Below are 21546 nucleotides of genomic sequence, written 5' to 3'. Positions count from 1 at the left end.
TGTGTTTGCCTGTGTGTGTGTGTTTAAGAGAGTAAAAGAGGAGTGGGAACAGAGCGGACACTGAGCGCCCTGTTAGCTCAGCCATAGGCCCCTTCCTCCACCGACCTCCGCCTGTAGTCAAATCTGCAGGCCCGGTTTTCCAAACACTCATCACGCTACTGCAGTGCATTGTGGGTTTTTTATTATTTTATGGCTCTGACATGCCAAAGGGCTAATTTCATCATCACCATTTCTCTGCCAGATAGGAAGAACAGCAGAAGCGAGAAGAGTAGAAAAAAATAATGACATTATCAGGCAGCACAGCGGGGAAGGTGTATAACAGAGTCTGATTTCCTCTGTAATGAGATTAGATAGGATGGCACGATAGTAAGTGAGCACAAGAGAGAGACAAATGGAGAGAGAGAGAGAAGCTCAAATATTAGATGGCACAAACAGCAGCAACAAGAAGAAACTTTGCAGTGAGGCAAATGTTAAGCAGCAGAGACAGGGAGCATTTCTGCAGGTAGATGAAACACTTAAATCTCTTTCTCCGGCCTGTGGTGTTTGTCCCCCTGCGCCTGGTATTAAAGCTATGGAGTGATGCCCTTGACAGAAGCTGAGAAAACACTCCAGGAGAGAAAATGCCCCCTTTTGACTTGCTATTCCACATCACCTGAACCAACAAATCAATAGTGTAGACCTATGGAAGCCAATAGATCAGCTGGATAGCGTTTGTGTCTCCCCTATATTTGATGTATGTGGGTAATTCTCAGAGTAGTCTTTGCTTTTGTTTTCAGTGTAGATCCTAGTGCATGATGTCCAGATGAAATTATTCTCATCTGGATAGAAGCAGTAAGTCTAAACATGTGTCTTGAATTTTATAGACAAGCTGGTCTGGATTAGAACGTCTCTAATATTGAATTTCACTTTCTCTGCGGCGGTGGCAATTTTGTGGCTGAGAGTGCTATGTCAATACAGTTGAAACATGGGTGAGCACAGCAGCAAATCTGCACTCAAAATGACCTCATAGACATGTGAACAGAAGGAGAAACATAGAGAAAATGTGACTGATGATATTTGAAGGTAATTCTGGTTCATTACAAGACTGTACGTAAGAGTATCTGTGTGGTGGCTTTGACCAGGAAAACTGGGGTGCAATGCTTTTAAGAGTTTATGCCCGTTTTCTTGTACACAAATGCATGCATGAGCATCCTTGTGCACAACAGTCTTGTCAGTGGTTTCATGCTATTCCACTTATTGACAGTTGGCGGTTTTAGTGTCTTAAGAAATGTAGCAATACACTAACAAAGGAAAAAAAAAAAGAAGAGGACAGTTATTTATGTAGATTTCAGTCTTTCAAAAATCAGCTCTGGAAATGTTTAATAACAAAGAAAATGCATTCAACAAGTTTGTGAAGCTGTAAAGATGGCCACAATGTGTTTTGGTGAGAGACAGTGAACATAAACATTAAAATAATTTTGGACGTTTACAAGAAAACTCCACAAAGTACTCTAAAAACAAGTCAGTGGAACAAGTTGGGGAAGGAAACACCAGAGATCAGATAATCCTGACAACAAAGCTCTGCCACATGCCAGCTGCGATTTGCAACTTGAAATCATTTCCTATTTCTCATTTTGACAACTATCAAAAGTGTAATGTAGTTTTCCGGTATATGCGCGAACATGTTCTTTCCACTTTCTCACATTTTTAGTAACTTCTGCTCATCTGTTTCTCAAATTCACTCTCACAGTAATAGACAGGTTGACAATCTTCACTTTCCTTTTTATAAAACAAAATGATGCCTAAGTAGTTCATCACGATATTGAATTCCTTTCAAAAGTATGGAAATAAGATCCAAAGTTATAATAAACTAGAATTATCCTTTAATACAGAACGGTGCGCCCCTGCACATTAACACTAGCTACATTTTATTTAAACAAAACTCAGTGAAGGTCATACTGCTGGTACTCAAAGGACATCATATTTTCTCGCTATTTCCAAGGACTATTTCAGAAGGTACAGTCGTGCTGGGTAATCCTTTCTGATTAGCAGCAGGGCCTGATAAGTCCATTCAGACTGCTACGGGACGCCTGTGTTTGGGCTGAGCTAAGCTGCTGGCCTAGTGAACGGCTTTAGACCCAACGTAAGGGCTGTCAGGAGCTCAGGTGGAAACGACAGATGATGCAAACAATATGTAGGAGCAGCTCTGGAGGGCAGAGGGAAGGCGAGGTGGAAGAGGACGGGAGAGACAACCGTAGAGAGGGAGAAGGATCTCTGGTGCAGTTCCCAGTTTCTCATTATCTCAGCCATCTTTTGGATACAACTGAGGACGGTGGGATGAAAGGATGACTGTGGCATGACAGGAATGAGGAAGGCATAGGAACATCTGTCTCCATCTGTGGTGAGTGTGTGTGTGTGTGTGTGCGCGTGTGTGTGTGTGTGTGTGTGTGTGTGAGCTTTTGCTATGCTTTTTATAGCATGCAGCTCACATTCTCTGTCATGGAGCTTTTCCTGATTATGAGAAGAAACAACAAGGAGAGGAGCAGGAAATTAAAGGGTCTGGATAAAAGACCTTTTAGCCTTACATGATCACAGACATTAAGACACAAAGGATAGTTTCACATTGTTCCACCATGTTGAGCAACACACACACGTAAACAAGCATTCATGAATTGTTTGCTTGATGGAAATATTGCTTGTTGAAAACTACACTTATAGATAAGATGAACATGTTTCCTTGGAGAGACAAGTAGAAAGTCGAATAATGAGGTAAAGACCAGAATTGGACATTTTAACATCTGTTTTGTCATCTAAAAATCATTATGCCATAAAGAATGAAATGAAACTCCCAGGAACACCAAAACCAAACCCCTGTGACTGCAGTCAATGCTAGCCTCAGCTAAAGCTAATTAATAGCTTTTTCCAAACCATTTCCTGCAATTGAAAAATCAGTTTTGACACTCCAGTATCTTACTAGTTGAGTTTGTAATACCACATTAATAAGGTAGTGGCTAAATAGAATCATAATGAGGGAGAAAAATTTAACTAGTCAACTAATGCTAAAAGCTAACCTAGCTTAAATGACAAAATATGTCAGTTTTGACATATTGTTCAAAACTGAGTTATGACTTATTTTTCTTTCATTTCATTTTCTTTCTGACAATTGTTTAGAAAAATGTAATGTATAAAACAAAATGAGAAATTCCCTGGAACTACAAAACAGAGGTGAAAAACCAAACCGCCTTAACTCTAGCTCGTTAAAGCTAGCCGGAGTGCAGTCAGAAATAGCCATAGCTAAAGCTAATTTAACAGCTCATTTCATGCAATTGAAAAACTTATTTTTATCAACTATCCTAACTAGTGGTTGATTTGTTTTACCACATTAATAAGGTAGTGAGTAAATATGATGATAATGGAGAAAAAAGTAGCACCAACTCATGCCAAACATAGATGGCAGCATCTGTTTTTATCTGATATGGCGAGAAAAAAGCTTGAAATTAAGTAACCTTCAAACTTCAAAACAAACAGAATATTTCTAAGGAGGAGGATCATATGCCAACACATTAAAAACACAAACACAATTCACCTTGTCTGCTGGAAAATATCAGGCTTATTATTTTAGCTTATTACACGTGGACAGGAAGACATACAGACACACATGGAAACACACACACACACACACACACACACACACACACACACACACACTGCAGCTTCACCTGAGTCTGATGTGTCATTGTCGTAGTCCAGAGCCTCCAACACCAGAGAGAAAGACTTCTGTGAAGAAAGCAAGGAGAAAACATCCGTCAAACATGTGCCACAAATATGTTTTTCTGAATTTAATATCACAAAAAAATGAATTCTATCCTCTACAGCTTCATCCATTGTCTCACTCCAGCAGGAGGTGGTGGAGGTGCTTTGTTTGCTTCCAGGGGATCCTCACCGTAACACCCCTGATGTTTGTTTTTGTTGATGAAGGCCAAACAGAAGTTTTAATCATCATAGAGATGGGCTTTGTGTTTGACCTGTACATGGATAAGACTTTTTGTGGATAACACTTGCTGGATGGATATATCAGTGTGTTATAATGTAGATTAATGATACTGATATTTAGCATCACTTACTGTTAGTGGCTTACAATTGGCAGATTTACCAAAAGATAAAAAACATACAAATATAAATAAATAAATAAATAAAGAGCTATTCAGCACCATTCATAGTGTTATATTGATCATATACTGTAATATCATTAATGATGTATGAGTGTATAAGCAGCATTTTAATGTTTTCAAGGTAGAGCAAATTTTAAAAGTTTTATATACCACAGTTCAATCTGCATCATATTTTACAAAAGAGTCACACAGAAAATCTTGATCTGACAGGTAAGTAGTAAATATAGCAGTAAAACAAATGTATCCAGTCTCATTCAACCACCGTGGAAACTGTGTGCGTGTTTCTATCCCTGGTCTGAGCCTTGAAAAAAAAAAAAAGAAGGACAAGCATCACAAGTGATTCACTGCCCGAACATGCCAGGGCTGCAGTGGAGTGCTGATTCAAGAAAACCTCCGCTTGCAGCCATACAGAGAAAGATGGAGAGAGAATAGGGTCATTACATCAGCGTGGTGAAGGAGGATGTCCAAAAAACCCTGTTCAATTAACAAACACACTCTTGGACAAGGTGCAATGCTTTATTGTGCTCTGTTTTACTCTCTGACAATCCTTCCAGGCTAATCCTGGATAGGTGGGGCAGGTCAAAGTGTGTACAGCCTGTCTGAATAAATCTAGATATTTTATTAAAATTCATAGCCTCATGCAAAGATAACGCCAGCCTGTATAAGGCCATCCTGCAGTACCACAAGCAGGGGACTCTGGCATAAACGCAACATGTTGAAATGATGACTTTGAGCTTACAGAGATATCACACTCTGGAGAGATAACACAGGACAGATGTTTTTTCTACTGATTTCCTCTTTTCTGTTGCATTCATCATCCTATAGACCAGCAATGAATAATTCAGACCAACGTCGCCTCCAACAACTCTCTCTCTCCCTCTTCTTTCTCTTGGCTTTCTCTATCTCTCTCCATTCATCCATCAATCGCTCTGTGAAACGCACAAGCGCCTGCCATGCAAATTGCTCCACCGTGTGCGTTATGGGTACGGTTTCTCCTAAAGGGCTACGTGGATGCGTAGTCACATCTCTGTGGTGAGATCACAAGGCAAGAGGGGGAGGAGAGGAAGCAAGGTGCTGTGGGACGGAGGAAGAGATAGGAAGCAAGTGATGGGCACAGGAGGTGGCTGAGGTGTGAAGTGAGGGAGAGATGGATTTGGAGGATGGTTAAGGGCAGGACGCTAATGTTATCTAGAGTTGGAAAAAAAGCTGATACGCACTGAGGCGAAGAGAAGATGAAGGGCTGCAGTGAAGTTGCAAAATGTTAGGGGAGGGAAAATTGGTGTGGCAGAAAGCACTGAGTCAGGGATTTGCTTCAAGGGGAGGCACATCCAGCATATCTGTGCTGCAACAGATGGGAGGAGAAGGTGAGCAGAGCGACTGTTCAAAGGAGAAAATGACTGTGAAAGGGGCTCAAAAGGATAATTATGTGGGAGTATGTAAAGAAAGTGGGCAAAGAAAGGTAGAGGAGAAACTGTGGCAGCTGTGGTGGAACAACGATTTGCGGGACTCCTGGAGCTGGTCAGACTTCCAGATATGTGATGGCCAAACAAAGAAGGTCAGAGGGAGGTGAAAGAAAAAGATGAGATAAAAGACAAGATTAGACGAGCACAAAGAAAGGAGAGGTGAAAAGATAAGAAAAACAGTAGTAGGGAGAAGTGGAAGAACACCCACACACACAGTCCTTAGAAGTCATGGTGCTAATGAGATGTGTTGGGTTGCAGAGGGCTCAGAGCCAGTTTATTAAGGCCAGCAGATAGCAGGTAGCCAACAGATGGACCAGCTGGAGTCATTAAGCTTCTGCTTACAACTCTCACCTGAAGTAATGTTTAGTATTCATGACTTCCATCTTTACGCTACGAAATCTTGCAGTCGATTATAAGAACGTTAGTTCTCAGTGGCTTGACAAGTATTCAGATCTTTCACCCCTGTGTATGATGATGCAACACAGTACAGAACAGCAGCATTTTACTGTTGTAGCTGCTAACAACTCATAGACACCTGAATTGTAAGGAACCCAACTAGACAATGCTTCCATTGTACAGGGTAACAACACACTGGTTTAATCTTTAAAAGACCACTCCTGATTTAGCACTGCACTCCTATAAACCAGAACCAGAGATATCGTCTTTTTTCTCCACACCTTCTTCTTTGTCAAACCCGCACCTACATTACCCACAATGCAGTGGAGTGGGCTGCAGAGGTCTAGTGAAACTCAGCTCGACACTGAAGATCACTAAGCTGGAGTTTTCTTGAGCAGTGTACAGTATTTCAACTTGAGTTGAAGTGACTTTGGGATCAGACCGGTTATGATGAACCGTCCACTATTCTAAAATGCACACACAGCATTACTTCCCCGTTAGCCTGCTCACAGACCTCTTAGCCTTATCATCCTTCCAATTGCCCTCCCTCTTCCCTCACCCTTCCTTCCATCTACTGTCTGTGCCTCTCCCTCTTTCTGCCCACGCCATCTGCCAAATGTTACGGCAGCGAAGTGGGAAGTCCAGAGCCATGTTCTTTTCTTTTCTCCTCACCCCTTCACCCACAAGTACACACAGCCAGGTAAGTTATGATATTGTCATCCATACAGGAAGGGTGTATCTGTGGTAAGCCCTGCTGCTACAGTTGAGGTCCTGTATGGCGGCCAGGAGGGGTCAAACTAACCATGGTTACCAAGTTAAAATCACAACACAAACTGATAAGACTCGTGTGTGTAAAAAGATTAAGAGAATCACCTACATAAACGCTTCCTGACACCTTTCCAAAACACACACACACACACACACACACACACACACACACACGCTCACACAGACACCATCGCAATTTGTTTTGCAATCACAAACTCTGTAATGTCAGGGAGACCTGAAGACATTAGAGGCCAGGCGAAGGCAATGTGACCTCATAGTCTGTTAAAAAACACACAGAGAGGAAAATCAAACAGTAAACATCGCAAAGAAAAGGCTGATAAGATCACAGTCAGTGATGAAGCGATATTTTTAACTCGTTCTGACACAAACGTCTCGGCGTTATTTGTGCCATTTGTGGAGATAATGGCAGACGTGATGACAGCAAGGAAATGACATAATGGGAAAGGTGTGTGTGGGTACTTGTATTTGCTACATAGTGAGGAACAAGTTTGAAAGAGGACATTTTTTCCAATCTTCACAACCTCAAAGGGCTGTTTGGAGGTTAAGACTTGGATTTAAGGCTTGGGTTATAATTAGGGTTAGGTTAGGTTTTAGTTGTGATGGTTAAGGTTAGGGTAAGGGGCGAGGGACCCATTATGTCAATGAGGGTCCTCACAATAATAGAAGTACAAGTAAGTGTGTATGTTTGAGGAGATGGAAGATTAACCCAGCAGAGGACATTAGTGCCTCTAAAAACAGTGACAAGAAACAAAAGAGGAAAAGGAAAGTATTATTTTGTCCTCTTTCACAGCTGAGAGAAAAAAAACTTTCTTCCTCCTGAAGAAACATACGATTCAAATCTCACAATCAAAAACGGCCAAATTTGCGACTTGCCATCATCAAATGAAAACAAGAGCAGCAAAGCTAGAGGTGATTCTCAAGGGTGGACTCCACTTGGATGGCCAGTAAAATGCTGCAACTTGGCGCTATCAGGCGACTGAGTGGTTCATGTTACTGGATGAATGACTCTCATTCAAACGTACTACTAATAAATAGATCTCTTAAATCTCAAGAGCTCCCACTGGACACTGCACTTGAGTTCTCAGCAATACACCCACCAAGTGTGAAGTCGGCCAGATGAACGGATGTTGACAAATTGAAGGACGGTCATACGTACGTACAAACAGACAGACTCCTTCCATTTTAGTTATGCTGTGTGTGAGGGGATGTCTGAAAATGAAGCTCTGCATGGGCACAGAGCTGAGTTTTCTGAACCCTGCAAAAGCAATGCAAATTTTTGTGTTTGGTTGGACACATTAGTCGACTCCGTGGTGCGTTTTTAGCTGTATCATTGGTTGTTTAATTATTTAGTGGGAGAATAAATAGAAACTAAAGAGGGGAAACTCCCTCTTGTATACTTCCTGTTTAAACGCTTCAGTCTCTCAAAAACTGCTTATGTAATACTGTGAGAAACATCACTATTTCACTTTGTACACAAAATATCAGACACAAGTAATCAAATACATGCGTCAGCTTTCTGCTGAGAACACTGGACTCAGCACATGTGAAAGTATGTTTTCGAGTGTACAGTACAAGTGGATATTTGATTTTCTCTCCATCCAAGGAAAGCCCACAATCACATCTCATCTGTTTCCTCGTCTCACCGTCCAAACCACTTCTCCTCAGCTGCAGTTTGGATTGATTTCTCTGCAACATCTGAGCCTGATATCTCTTTCAGGTGAGGTCCTGCACAGAAGCAACTCATTTACAGTCAGATCTCACTCTGATTGTCGTCAGTCATGCCATGTGCAGATGGTCTGCGTCTGGCATGGCTGGAGAGAACTGGGGTTTCCCAAAAAAGAAAAAAAAAAAAAAACATCAAACAAGAGAATTAGTCCTGATGATAAATTGTCTTTCCCTCAGGCTGTAAGCTGTCTGGTCGTCTGGCCCTGTCCCTTCGCCTCCAGCCTCACACCAGTCTAACAGCGGTAAAGCTCGGGATTAGAGCTAACTATGCTAATTCAAACCACTGTGCAGACATTTGTGGTGGCATGCCAAATTCTATTGAATGACGGTTTCAACCTTGTTTTCCATCCTCCAAACTCCTACCACTGCCTCTTCCACTGCTCCGTGTTTCATCCCTCCAGTCTCTCAGCCTGACCCCTGACTCTCCATCCCCCCACCACCTCCCATCAGTGCCCCTCTCTCACCCCCTGCCATCCCTCCCTCCCTCCATCTCTCCCTCTCTCTCAGACATGGGCAGGGTAGGATATCCCGACAAAGCCAGGCTGTACAAACACAGCTCTACGACAGGAAGAACTCCCAGCCCTGTGAGAGGAATTTCCCCTCAGAGCTCACACACTAATGCATACATGCTTACACACACAGCCAGATATGCTGGTGTACACGCACGCAACTCCGCCGCACACAGTCATTCAATATTACCCGGGTCACAGTCTTTATGTTTCCATATACAATGCTTCCAGCCCTGAAAATATTAGTCTACGTACTACAATGGAAAGTGTAGCAGACAAAATGTGTCATTTGTCATTTTAGACAACAGGATTTGGTGCTTTTATCATTTAACAATAGCCTCCATCTATGAAGGCCTGAAAACAGACCAAAACATTTTATTTTATCAGTCTGTAGTTTCCAAATAATTTATCAAGTTTCCACCGTGTTTTGAAGGCTCCTAAAAACTTAAATTACTGATTTTTTTTAAGTTCATATGTTGATCTTGTTAACATACAATTGCTCATTTACACATCCAGCAGTTACAGAACAACATTATCGTTCATTTCAAGTCATATTTCTGACTACCGGGTGAACGTAAGTCACCAGGTCTTGGTCATGACCAACTCCTGAAGGAAATATCTGCCTCTTTAGCAGCTAAATGCTAAAGTATGCTCATCAGCTATTTGCTCACAGTGTCTGTCTGCTGTTTGGTGCTGAGCAGTGCGACTGAAAACAACACCATGAGAGAGTGAGAGGGAACCAAAATGGTAAAATTTGTGGCCGGGCAGCTAAACAGTGAGCTGAATACTGCTAAAGCCGAGCGGAGCTGCAGGTTCAGGTGCTGATTCTCTGTAGGTTCATCACTACGAGCGACTCCTTTCACATGTTTTCACATTATCATTTGATGCAGTGTTACTATAAAAATACGCTTTGTTTGCAGGCTAATTTCAATTTTTTTTGTTCAGTTATTCTGCAGCGCAAGTAATTAACTGGAATCAATTAGCTGATGCGTACCAATTAAACACGGCCTCTACTTTCCGTATAATTACATTTTTGTTTTTTAGACATCCTGGAAATCATTAGGAAATTATGAAAGAACTGTGAAATTAAGTGTTACCACAAAATAAACGATAGGACAAGTCAAAAATACTAGTACTAATAGTACTACATCAGAAATCTAATACTGTTAGTTATGCAATTAAGATATTTGTTTCAACACTCAATTATTCAACTGTACATTATCAGTATAAACTATATTTTTTGACTCCTCTGATAACAATAGAAATAAAATCAAACGCCCTACACTGTTTGACTCACAGGTCTGAACTCATTAACATCAAGTAACATCTGCATACAGTAATTAAACAAATGCACTTAAGCCTGCATGCACATATAAAACATCAGTGCGCTCAGACGGCACAGTATAAATCTTGTATGCTCACTCACACACACACACACACACACACACACACACACACGAAGAGGAGACTAGTTTAATTGACCATTAAACACTGACTGTGTAGATGACAGAGAAAATTTAATTAACAGCAAATCTGTCATGCAACTTTTAATATTCATAATCTGCAGCTGGACGTTTGTTGTTTCCACACACCTGCCAACTCTCACCCTTAACATCAGAAAGCTCACGTAATTACAGACTCACACATGCACAAACACAAAAGACGACTGGCACAAACATGCAAACCGTTGTCATGACAGCAGCTGTGCCGGTGCCGGATTGGATGGCTGATGCCTCACCTGCACTACAATTAGTAGCGGAGGTAACCACAGTAACAATGGCATCATTATTCCAGCAGCAAAGCTTACATGTAAGTAATACAGTAAATATGAAAGTATGCTGATGCTGGCTGCCAGCTTCATGTTATTTGTATTAGAGTGTAACGAATAAGGCCAAAAAGCTGAAAATATAAGACATTTCAGATTGATTTCTGCTCCGCTGAAGAATAAATAAAATGTCAGCCAGCCACTGAGGCTCCCCACAGACGCACAATCTAAGCATCTTTGTGTCAAACATGATTATTGTGTTATTGATGAATTCTTGGCTGACAAAGACAAAAATCAATCTGTTTGGATCAAGGAGGTGCCCGTGCACAGGAGAGCAATGTTAGAGTGGCTAATTTGTGAATTTCTAAAGTCTCTGCGGATATTATCCAATGCCAGCAATCTCCCTGCCCTCAGGTAGAAAACACACACACACACGCACACACGCACACACACACACAGCACGAGATGTGGAATCAGACCCCTGGTGTGAAGCAGTCCACCCCACCCTGCTCCCATGACCCTGTCTCTATAATTAAATGTCTCTGTTCTCCCATTCTCGCCGTCTCCTCTGTTTTTCTTTCATTCTGCACATAATTAGCATCAGACTTTATCTTGCCTTCTCCACCCTCGCTCTTTTTCCATTTACCCACCAGCACCACCGCTGCCCCCTTGTCATCGCACCGTCTTCCTTCAGACTCTCTCTGAGGTACTCTGATTCTTCACTTAATATCTTCTATTACAAGTCCTGCATTCAAAATGCTGCTCAAGTAAATATATGAAGGTATCGTCAGCGAAACATACTTCAAATCTCACAAAGCAGAAGTACTCATTCTGCAGTAAAATGTGTATTTTACTGTCACAGCTGGTCGAGGTGGAGCTAGTTTTAACTATTTCATATACAGCCAGGAAGTTTAGTTTGGTGGTTCCAAAGCTAAAGGTCAGGCTCCTCCAAAGGGTCACAAGATAAATTTGAGGGGTTGAGAGATGATTAATCGAGGGGAAAAAAAGGAAAAAAAATTGCTTTTTTGCCTTTTGTCTAATCTTCTTGGTAAAATATTCGATAATTTGACATCTTTGGGCCTTGAATAGTTATTGAAATGAAATTGATTGTTCCCTGACTTTAAGCTCGTGTGCTCATTTCTGTGGAAGAGGTCATGGTTGGGAGACACTGGTTTAATCTTAAACAATTAATTGGATTTTATAGGATTATCATTTGTTTTTCACTGTAGAATCTTAATCTTAATCTAGATTTAGTAAAAAGCACAATTTGGAGAAGTAGCATGAAATGGAAACACTCAGGTAAAGTACAGTACTTCTATCCTCCACTGTCTGACCCTGTCTTCATCCTCGATCCCTCTCTGTCTGTCTGACTGTCACATTCCTGCCGAGTTAATTGACTTAAACTAAACTATGCAGCTACTTCAAACGCTGTGGAACAACAGAGGCCTCTTGACATGACTTGCCCTCATCCTGCATGTCGCCCTGCCCCATCTCCATCCTGTCCTCCTGCTGCTTATGATTCTCTCAACATAGTGAGTAAGCCACTATGACACACACACAGCTCCCTGTCTACGTCTACACCCCCCACCCAAAACACCTGTGCTCCACACTGAGATCATCCACCAACAGCCCTACACCCTCCCTCCCCTCCCCGACTCTCACTTCCTTCTTCTTCACTCAGTCTCCCCTCCACAGCGCCTGCATCAACTTTACCCTTTTGCTCATTAATCTCGACTCCTTCTACCACCTTCCACCCCTCCCTCACAGCAGACATCGCAACCCAGACCGAATGCCCTCACCCCCCACAAACCCCCACCCCTCTCTGACTTCCGCAGGAAATTACCTTGTCTAGCCGCTGGATGCTTCACATCCACGGCTGCACTTTCAGATAGAGCCATTATGAGTGAGAAACAAGTCTGGGAGTGGTATGTCTGTGTGTGTGTGTGTGTGTGTGTGTGTGTGTGTGTGTGTGTGTGTGTGTGTGCATTTTCCCAAAGTCTTGCCAAACTAATTGTCCAACAAGAATAGAAAAAGTAGGAAAATGTGAATCACAGCACGAATCTTACGTTTAAGGAATCCACCCCGCTTACAGTACATCTGTGATAAAGCAGCTGGTGCGTACATTTCATATGACCTTATCAGAGACGCCAACACACCTAAGCTTGACAGTGTTAAATTGGTGCTGGAGAAAGGTTTTGGGGGAAATATTGAAGACAGAGTGAACACGATACTTGTATAAATATAATAAAAATAAGAGTCACTGTCTGTATCACCGGGCACTCAGGTCTGAATGCTTTCTGAGTGTCTCCTACCACACAGGTGTTTTCACTTGATGTGGCTGATTGGACTTCTGCTCAGGTCGATGTAGGTTTGTACAAAATGACAATGACTCTTATTCTCCTGTTAGTCTTGTTGCACCTGCTAAGATGGTAAAACTTACACCTTTGAAGAACTGAGAAACACACACTTACACTGGTGAGGTGCTGGCTTGTAGGCTGATGAAAAGAAATAAAAAGAATGGGGAAGTTTCACGCTCATAAACTGACTCATACAGTCTTGATAAGTTGAAATAAATGATTGTTTAGATGTAGGAGGGAAACCTTTTCTCTTTTTATTCTCAACTAACATTATATATTAGAACATCACATAACGTCACATAATTTCCTGCATTGCCCCACCCATCCTCACCCTGAGCGGAGGTCTAATAAGCCAGTAAGTGAAAACACCTGTGTGGGTATGCAGGGCCTTCAGCAGAGACACTGCTGTCAATTAACAGCTGCTCAAACAAAGAGCCAGAGATGCTTTCAGTTTGTCTCCCTCATCCTTCAAAAGAGGTAGTTAGGTTAAAAAAAAAAATCCTCCCTCAGACTTTGCTGTTTGCTGCTGAAAGAATAAACTAATAACATTATTTCATCTGATGATTGAGTGCCTTGGTTTTTAGTTGCCTGCTCCATTTGATATCAAGGAAGACTTCCTGGATTGTTTTTTGCACTTTCAGCTACACCACCAAAGACCTGTCAGATCAGCCATCAGAGCCATGTTTTTTTTTAACATGGAAGGGACATCAAGCTAAATACCATACGAAACGCTTCAGTCGGCGAATTAACAAGAGATGAATGTGAAAACATCACCCAGTATACGGATAGACAGATAAACAGACAGATAATTCACATAAATCTTATATTAAAATATACAATAAATCAGCATAAAGAGGATTTAAAAGCTTTTCAGTAATCTGGTATGACAGGTGGAGTAAAGTAGGAATCATAACCAGTAAAATCATCACAAAAATGAGAGCACAGGATTATCATGTGATAATGAGACACACTGAGTTAAGGATACGGTAAGTAAGGACGATGGGAATGACAGACCAGAGCCGGAGAGGCGTCATGGGACAGAACTGAAATCACACTGAGGACTCTGGTGAGAGCATGTTTCACAATGTGACGGCTCAAAATGTTTGTGGTTGCTCCTGTGAAGCTTCGGCAACACAAGAAACCGCAGAGAGACGGGGAGGATTGACGACAGCTATACTGTAACTGCTCTGCCTAATCCACAGGGACGTGATGTGGCTGAACATCACTGGAGGGCAGTGACATGCAGAACAAAAGCTTTACAATGAGCGATCTGAACAAGAGAGAGCGTTAGAGGGTGTGTGTGGGAGCAAGATGACGGATAAGAGGCGCTGAGGAAGGAGGGCAAGGAGATACGACGAGAAAGAGGTCGATAGCGAAGAAAGTCAACTATTTGCTCTGATTACACCTGTGTATCCATTTTAAAGGCTGTACACCTGTGATTTCCATTCAATGACACACAATGACATTCAGAGACTGTAATTTCACAGTGATCATGTAAATGCCTCTTTTCTAATAAAGAGACTCCTACTCTCAATCCAATTTGCACACAAATGAAATCATTAAAACACGCCTCCCTTGAGACATTTACCCCCGAGTTATTAACTTATCTCTAAAAAACACAAGCTCCAGATCCCGACGGAATTAACCTTCTTTGTGTTTTGTGTGTGTTTTCTGGGAGTGAGAGAAAAGGTTATAAGGAGAAAAGTGTGTGTGTGTGTGTGTGTACAAGCCTGCAGGTTTATGTGCACAGACGATGTGAACAACAGTATCAGCGTACATGCAGGTATGCGAGGCTGCGTAGGTGAGTCAATTAGGGGACAAAGGAGAGGAGAGCACAAACGATGGGAGGAGAAAGAGTGAAAGAGAGACTCGCGAGAGAAAGAAAGCTCCAACTATGCTCCTCTCCTTTCGTTTCCCTTCGCTGACTTCTCCCTGTTTCGGCTCCCACACAGCAGGAATGCACAGGTTACAGCCGTGTGTGTGACAGAGAGTGAGTGTGCGTGTGTGTGATGGTAAAGAAAGTCTCTTCTGATCAGTTTTTGAGTGGAAAGTAACTAAAATACGACGTATTTAAGTGCAATTCTGAGGAACATTAGTAGAGAACTTTATGCTGCTTTGCACTTCTATTTCATTTAATTTCAGAGTGAATATTGTGTTTTTTACTCCACTATGTTCATCTGAGAGCTATAGTTAGGCTTACTTTTAGATTATTATTAGCTTAGCATAGCACAAATATTGGAATCAGGGGGAAACAGCTAGCCAGGCTCTGTTGAAAGGTTACAAAATCCACCCACTTGCATGTCTAATGGTCACTGATTAGCATGTTATATTTCATTTGTTTAGTCTGTGCAAAAACCAAAGCAAGACAATTAGCCATTTTGTAAAGGGTTCATGTGCTGGACTCTTACTTGGTTCTGAGTAGTTGCTAGAAAATCAGCAGAGACTACAGGAAGTGGCAAGAAATAGTCTGGTATGACCCACCCTACTTTGACTAACCACTGCCTGATATCCTGACCCTTACTCAAACCAATCCTCATGCCTAAGTCTAACCAATCCAACCAACAAAGGCAACGAGTACTAGCCAATCAGACGCAGAGCAGGGCTGCTTATACCATAGTAAAATTCACAACTTAGCCTCCCAACCCCCCCCCCCCCCCCAAAAAAAAACAGAGAGCTGTCATGCTATGACATGCTAAGATAACCAGCTGATGTCTGTAATCTTATATCTAACTGACAGACATTAGGTGTATCTCTTCTCATCTAACTCTCAAATAAGATTTTCATTTAGCATAAGCTAATGAAACACAATTCATTGGCAACAAGAAAAGTCCAAAAATGACAATTGTTTTTTTCTTTTTCCCAATTAATCATCTAATGACCCCTCAGATTTATCTTGTGACACACTTACGGGGGCCCAACCCCTACATTGGAAACAACTGGATTAAATTACTGAACCACATAAAGTCATTAAGATATCTCCACCTCAACCACCTACAGCAGTAAGATACCACTTAGAGTATGATGTATGATGTAGAGTATGATGCTCCAGTGTTAACAATCTAATGATGTATAACATCAGTCATTGGGCCAAGAGCGTTTTCATTCACTTTAAGTACATTTTGCTTCTGTACCTTTATGAAAGTGTGACTTTTTCACATTGTTGTATTGATACTTTTGCTTTAATAAAGAAAGACAGTAGAATAACAGTAGAGCAGATAGAGAGAGATGAGACGACTTGACCAGCAGTACCTGAACATATTTGCATGACGGCCACACTTTGCATGCTGAAGCTGCCTGAATTTCACTGAGGAGGAAGTGCTTTGTTCACCTAAATGCAAGCTTACGTCAATCAGATTAGAAAAAACACATTTTCTCACTCAGTCCTCCTGGTGTGGAGCCGTGCACTCTGGTTTAGATTTTATGTCCTGAGGTTTTCAGTAATCTGTCTCTGACACGTCTGCCGCCACCCCGACACAATAGAAGTGAAAGGAATGGTATTTGTGGTACTCAGAGCATCAAAAAATTACCCATGAGACACTCAACAACAATGTGTCTTTTCAGAGACAATGTGATGATTACTCTGGGTACTCTACAGACCTTGACAATTATTACAGGGACCGTACTGTATTTCTTTGGCAGAACACTAAATTGGTTCCAATGAAAACTGTCCAGAAAAGCTGAAGTGGATCCACTATTAATTATATTTAATAATTAAATTATTAGATTTAGAAGGAATTATATATTAAATATTATGGAATGCAATTTTCAAAATCGCATTTTTGCCATTATTGCCTTTGTTTGGTCGTACAGAGACAGAAAAGCATTACTCAAATGTTGCGGTATCTGTACTTTTGAGCATTTCCATGTCATGCTATTTTCTACCTATTTTTTACAAATACAGAATAATTTGTAGCTCTGACACCAACATTTCTCTTCTTTGTGCTCAGAATATGCTGCATGACCTTGCATTTAATTCAGTTTGTGATAATACAAATATGTAAGAGTTATATCTACTGTATGCAAACACACATGATACATTTACCCGGAATGAAAGAGGCGAGCCAAGAAGAACAAAGTTGGTGCGCACTGAAAACTCGAACACACACATTTGTGCGCACACTCTCAGGCCAGTGTGAGTCTTTCCCAGGAACAGTCAGCTATGGCCTCTGGCAGCGAACCTGACCGTGAGTGAGTTTTAACACTTGACATGGGGATTATAAACAGCGGGGCCTTCACTCCATTCACTTCAAGTTCAGTATTTCTATAGCACCCATCATACTATCATTTGTCACAAGCCATTTTAACAAAGAGCGGGCCTTAACCAGACGTTGATGAACTAGTTCCAAGTGACAAAAGGTCAGGAAGCGTCAGATTGAGTTCCCATAATGTGTGGTGAGCCGCGGTCTGATGCTGAGACTATACCTGTAGAGGAATAAGCACATCAACTGCAGCTTTCTGCACTATCACCACCTGGTCATTTAGCGCTGCGTGCCTGCCAGCTTGCCTCCTCTTTAGCTTTTCATTCATCCTCCTGATTCATTCACTGACTTGTTCCCACTGCTGTCAGATAAACAGATTCATCAGGAACAAACTGAGCACACTCTCTTGGCAGTTTTCTCTGTTTCCCTTCGACGTCCAAACAGATTCAGCAGTGAAACCACCAACAGAGAGACGGCTTGAAGATATGACCTCTCAGTTATGAAGTCTTTGAACTTTTCCCGTCTCTGCGGAGGCGCCGCAGCTAAAACATCCCAGACCGCTGAGTGTCTGTGATTCGAATGCCGGGGTCAAAATGAAGCCATGTCCCTCAGACTATCTGTAAGGTTACCGATGTCCAGGAGGCAAAGTTAAATCTGGGTTTCACATCTGAAAGCAGACGAGGAAACCAGCAGAGATATGGTATCACTTCCTTTGTCATTCTAGTTTTCATATGACTTCAGACAGCATTCACATGTCTGTGTGTTGGTACGGATCTGGAATTAGGTTAGCGTAGCTTAGCATAAAGACTGGAAGTAGAGGTGAGCAGTTAGCCAGGCTCAGTGGGAAGTTCAAAAACTCACCTACTAACATATCTAAAGCTTAATTAACATGGTGTATTGTGTTTGTCTCTGACTGCCCATAAAGCTCTCCTTTGCCCCTCTAGTCCTTACAGCAAATCCCCTCTTGCCCCAGACAGGGTGCTGGATCTTTTGTTTGATGCTCGGACTTGTTACAAATTCTCCTATAAAGATTATACATGAGACTCGCATGTAACAGAAACCGAGAGAGATCTCATTGTTTACAATAACCGGCTGGTAAACATGGCCCGAGCTTTAACCAGAGCAATCACAGCGCAGACTTACAGCAGCCTAACGGGGATGAAAACCTCCAGGCAATCACGACAAGATCATACGCAAAACAAACACAACATAACGAATTACAACTATGCTCACATTCATAAGCAAATACAGACACACACACACACACAACCGCACACTGTTCCCTGAAGAGATTAGCGGGAGAAAGAGAGAAAGGCTGAACAAGTGAGGGAGGGCAGGAGACAGAGAGGGCTCACCTTTCCTCATAATGACTACGCTCACCTGTTCATCCCCTCACCTGGGGCAAGGGGATCACTCTCTCCCCCCCCCCCCCACTCCCTCCACCCTCCACCTCCCAGAGATGGCCAGATAAAGCGAGTCTTTCAGCCCAAAACGCCCTGACGCTGCCCCTGTGTGTCCCAGCCCTCTCTCTCTCTCTCCCCCTGCAGCCCAGCCCGCCATGCGGCCCGGCCCAGAAACTGATCCAGGTAGCTTTTCTGACGGAGAACTTTCTCACACTCGTACCTGCCAATCACACACCTCCCCAATGCACAGGAGGAGAAAAACACACACACACACACAAGGAAAGCGTGACACACACGCAGTGCGAACGCAGCACACACACAGAAATGCAGGCAAACTGTACACAGATAAGGAAGGATAATTGGCTCTGGGACAGAGAGTCTCACAGGTAAATGGGCTGATACTAATCAAGAAGAAGAAACCCAAGACAACCCTGTGTTACATTCTAGTGTGTGTGTATGCACGCGTGGAGGCACTTGTGTGTGCTCAGGTCAGTGTGGGTATATTGGGTGTGTGTGTATCCTGGGTTTTGTGCGATATTAGAAACATTTTTACAACACAATATGAATTGAATTAGAGCGACAAGACCTTTTGCTGCCATTTCTGTAAGACTTTCATTATGAAAAGGAAGTCAACCATGCTGAGAGCGACCAAAGGCAAAAAAGAAAGAGAGAAAGAAAGACAGCAGGATCACTTTCACTGCAAGAGAAAAAAACTAAGAAACAAACAAAACCTCTGCAATCCATAGAAAAACTGTGCCTCACTCCTTCATGTCCTCGCCAAGTCATTTTGAGAGGACTCTCTCAAGCTCTAGATTCACTGATAAACAAGCAATAATTGATGAAATGAAAGGAAAAAAGCGACTAATGCATGATGATGGAGGGATGGTGTCACTCACTGCTTGTACTGCTTCTCACTTTCCGTCTTTGTAAGGACTTCAGGGCTCAAAGCAAACAAAACAACGGGAAATGAGCAGAAATATTATACCAGGACTGCAGCTTATTTTCATTACTTTCATTTGCTAATTATTTTCTGCAATTAATTGATTAATCTCCATTTTCCAGAACCCAGAGGTTGATGTCTCCAATTCGCTTGTTTGGCCCATCAAAGGTCCAAAAACACAAAAAAAGTCCATTTTAGTGTCATAAAAAACTCAAATATTCATATTTTAGAGGCTAAAAGATGCATTTTTGCCTAAAGTTAGGCCATGATCAAAAGAGTTGCCAATCAGTTTTCGGTCAATCAACTAATCGATTAGTCCACTAATGGTTTCCACTATAACGTGTGATAATGTGTGTGATGAAAAACTCCTTCAGCCTTACTCACTAATGTTCATTTTTCTTGCTGCATAATCGGGGAAAAAGCAAAGCAAGAGAGAGAGAGAGAGAGAGCAAGGACTGGAGGAGGAAAGAGAAAGTCGGATTGAATAATCGATATCTCTTCTCGGCCACACTCGCCCAGTGTTGCGCTAATGGCAGATTAATTGGTCTGCTCTTTAATGAGGACACAAGATGGAGCAGCCGGCGGCGTGATGTTTGATCGTGATGCAGATTGTTCAATACACCCTGAACAAAACAATGAAAGGACCAAAAGTTTTCAGCTTGTGTACAGAAAGTTTAGGAGGGAGAAGACTCTGAGGAGATCAGCTGTGTGATGAAGGACAGCGAGTAGCAAACTGAGATTCTGTAATATTGTGGAGTAATTTCATTTATGACTGTAATCATCACATCACAGGACTTTTTGTAATGTTGTTTCTTGGTGCCAGACTGAAACTATTGATTATTTTCATAATGGATAAATCTGCTGTTTATTTTCCCAAGTAATCGATTTGATTGTTTGATTTGCAAAATTTTAGAAAATATTGCCTCTTTTATAATGTTTGCTTTGTTCAACCTTAGTCGGCTTCATTTGAGAAGCTGGACGCATGAAATGCATTTTTACATGAGAAATTACTGAAATGATTATCAAAATAGTTCCCACTAATCTTCTTTGAAAGTTTCATTTATAGCAAAACATCACATTTTAGAAGCTTGTAGTTTGTTTTGTGTGTAAAATTTCAATCTGTGCAGAAATGAGTTACTAAAGCTGTCCAACAATTGCAGACGTCTTTCTCCAAGAATGGCACATTTGAGTCCAACGTGATGGACATTAACTATTCTATTTAACAGAGGACTTTTCCCATACCTAAACAGACTGTGATTGTGACTCTATAGGCTTTTTTAAAGGTGGTCTGGTCTTCAGATTTTTTTTCACTCGGAGGACAGAAAAGCTGTAGAAGCAGGTGAGTCTGAACTCTGACTGTCATTGTTATTCCACTCCAGTCTGAGTTTGAGTGTATTGTTGTACTTCAAGCTTAGCCTGTTCCCTTGGTAACCATACTGATAACCAGCAGTGCCCCTGTACTTACTGGCCAGGCGTATTTGAAGGGAATGACAATGTGTCCATTAGTCCCATCCTCTCCTCCCCCTCCTCCTCCTCCTCCTCCTCCCCCATCGTATCCTCGGTGGCGGAGCGACTGGGAGTTTCCACCCAGGATCCCTGTGGTGCCCGACCCAAAGGTGCAGGCTCCTGTTGGTACGACCCGGGCCTGGTACTCCTTGAGGCAGGCTTGAAAGAAAGTGTCACATTGGTCCCTGGCTGAGCAGCGCTGCCCCCCGCTGGCCTGGAGGTCGCAACAGTCTCCGGTCTGCAGAAGTCCGTGCGGGTTCTGGAAGTGACGGATCTGGAGCTCGAACATCCCGACAGCACACACAGCCTGAGACCAGAGGGGGGAGAGGGGAGATTCAGAGGG

General features: G+C 42.2%; 1 protein-coding gene across 3 annotated transcripts in view; it reads right to left on the bottom strand.

Annotated features, from left to right (window-relative positions):
* Positions 1-21546, bottom strand: part of LOC143323945 (protein jagged-2) — a 41501-nt gene that overhangs the window by 14682 nt on the left and 5273 nt on the right. For all 3 annotated transcript variants that reach the window (XM_076736134.1, XM_076736135.1, XM_076736136.1), the window contains exons 2-3: positions 21163-21510; positions 3699-3756 (exon numbers count right to left, since the gene is read on the bottom strand). In XM_076736134.1, coding sequence (XP_076592249.1) covers positions 3699-3756; positions 21163-21510 — 406 coding nt within the window. The remainder of the gene's footprint in view (positions 1-3698; positions 3757-21162; positions 21511-21546) is intronic.

The sequence above is a fragment of the Chaetodon auriga genome, chromosome 7 (genome assembly GCF_051107435.1).
Source record: "Chaetodon auriga isolate fChaAug3 chromosome 7, fChaAug3.hap1, whole genome shotgun sequence".
In the NCBI taxonomy this organism is placed as follows: Eukaryota; Metazoa; Chordata; class Actinopteri; order Chaetodontiformes; family Chaetodontidae; genus Chaetodon; species Chaetodon auriga.
Note: the sequence above shows the minus strand (reverse complement) of the source record. Positions and strands in the feature narration are given on the sequence as shown.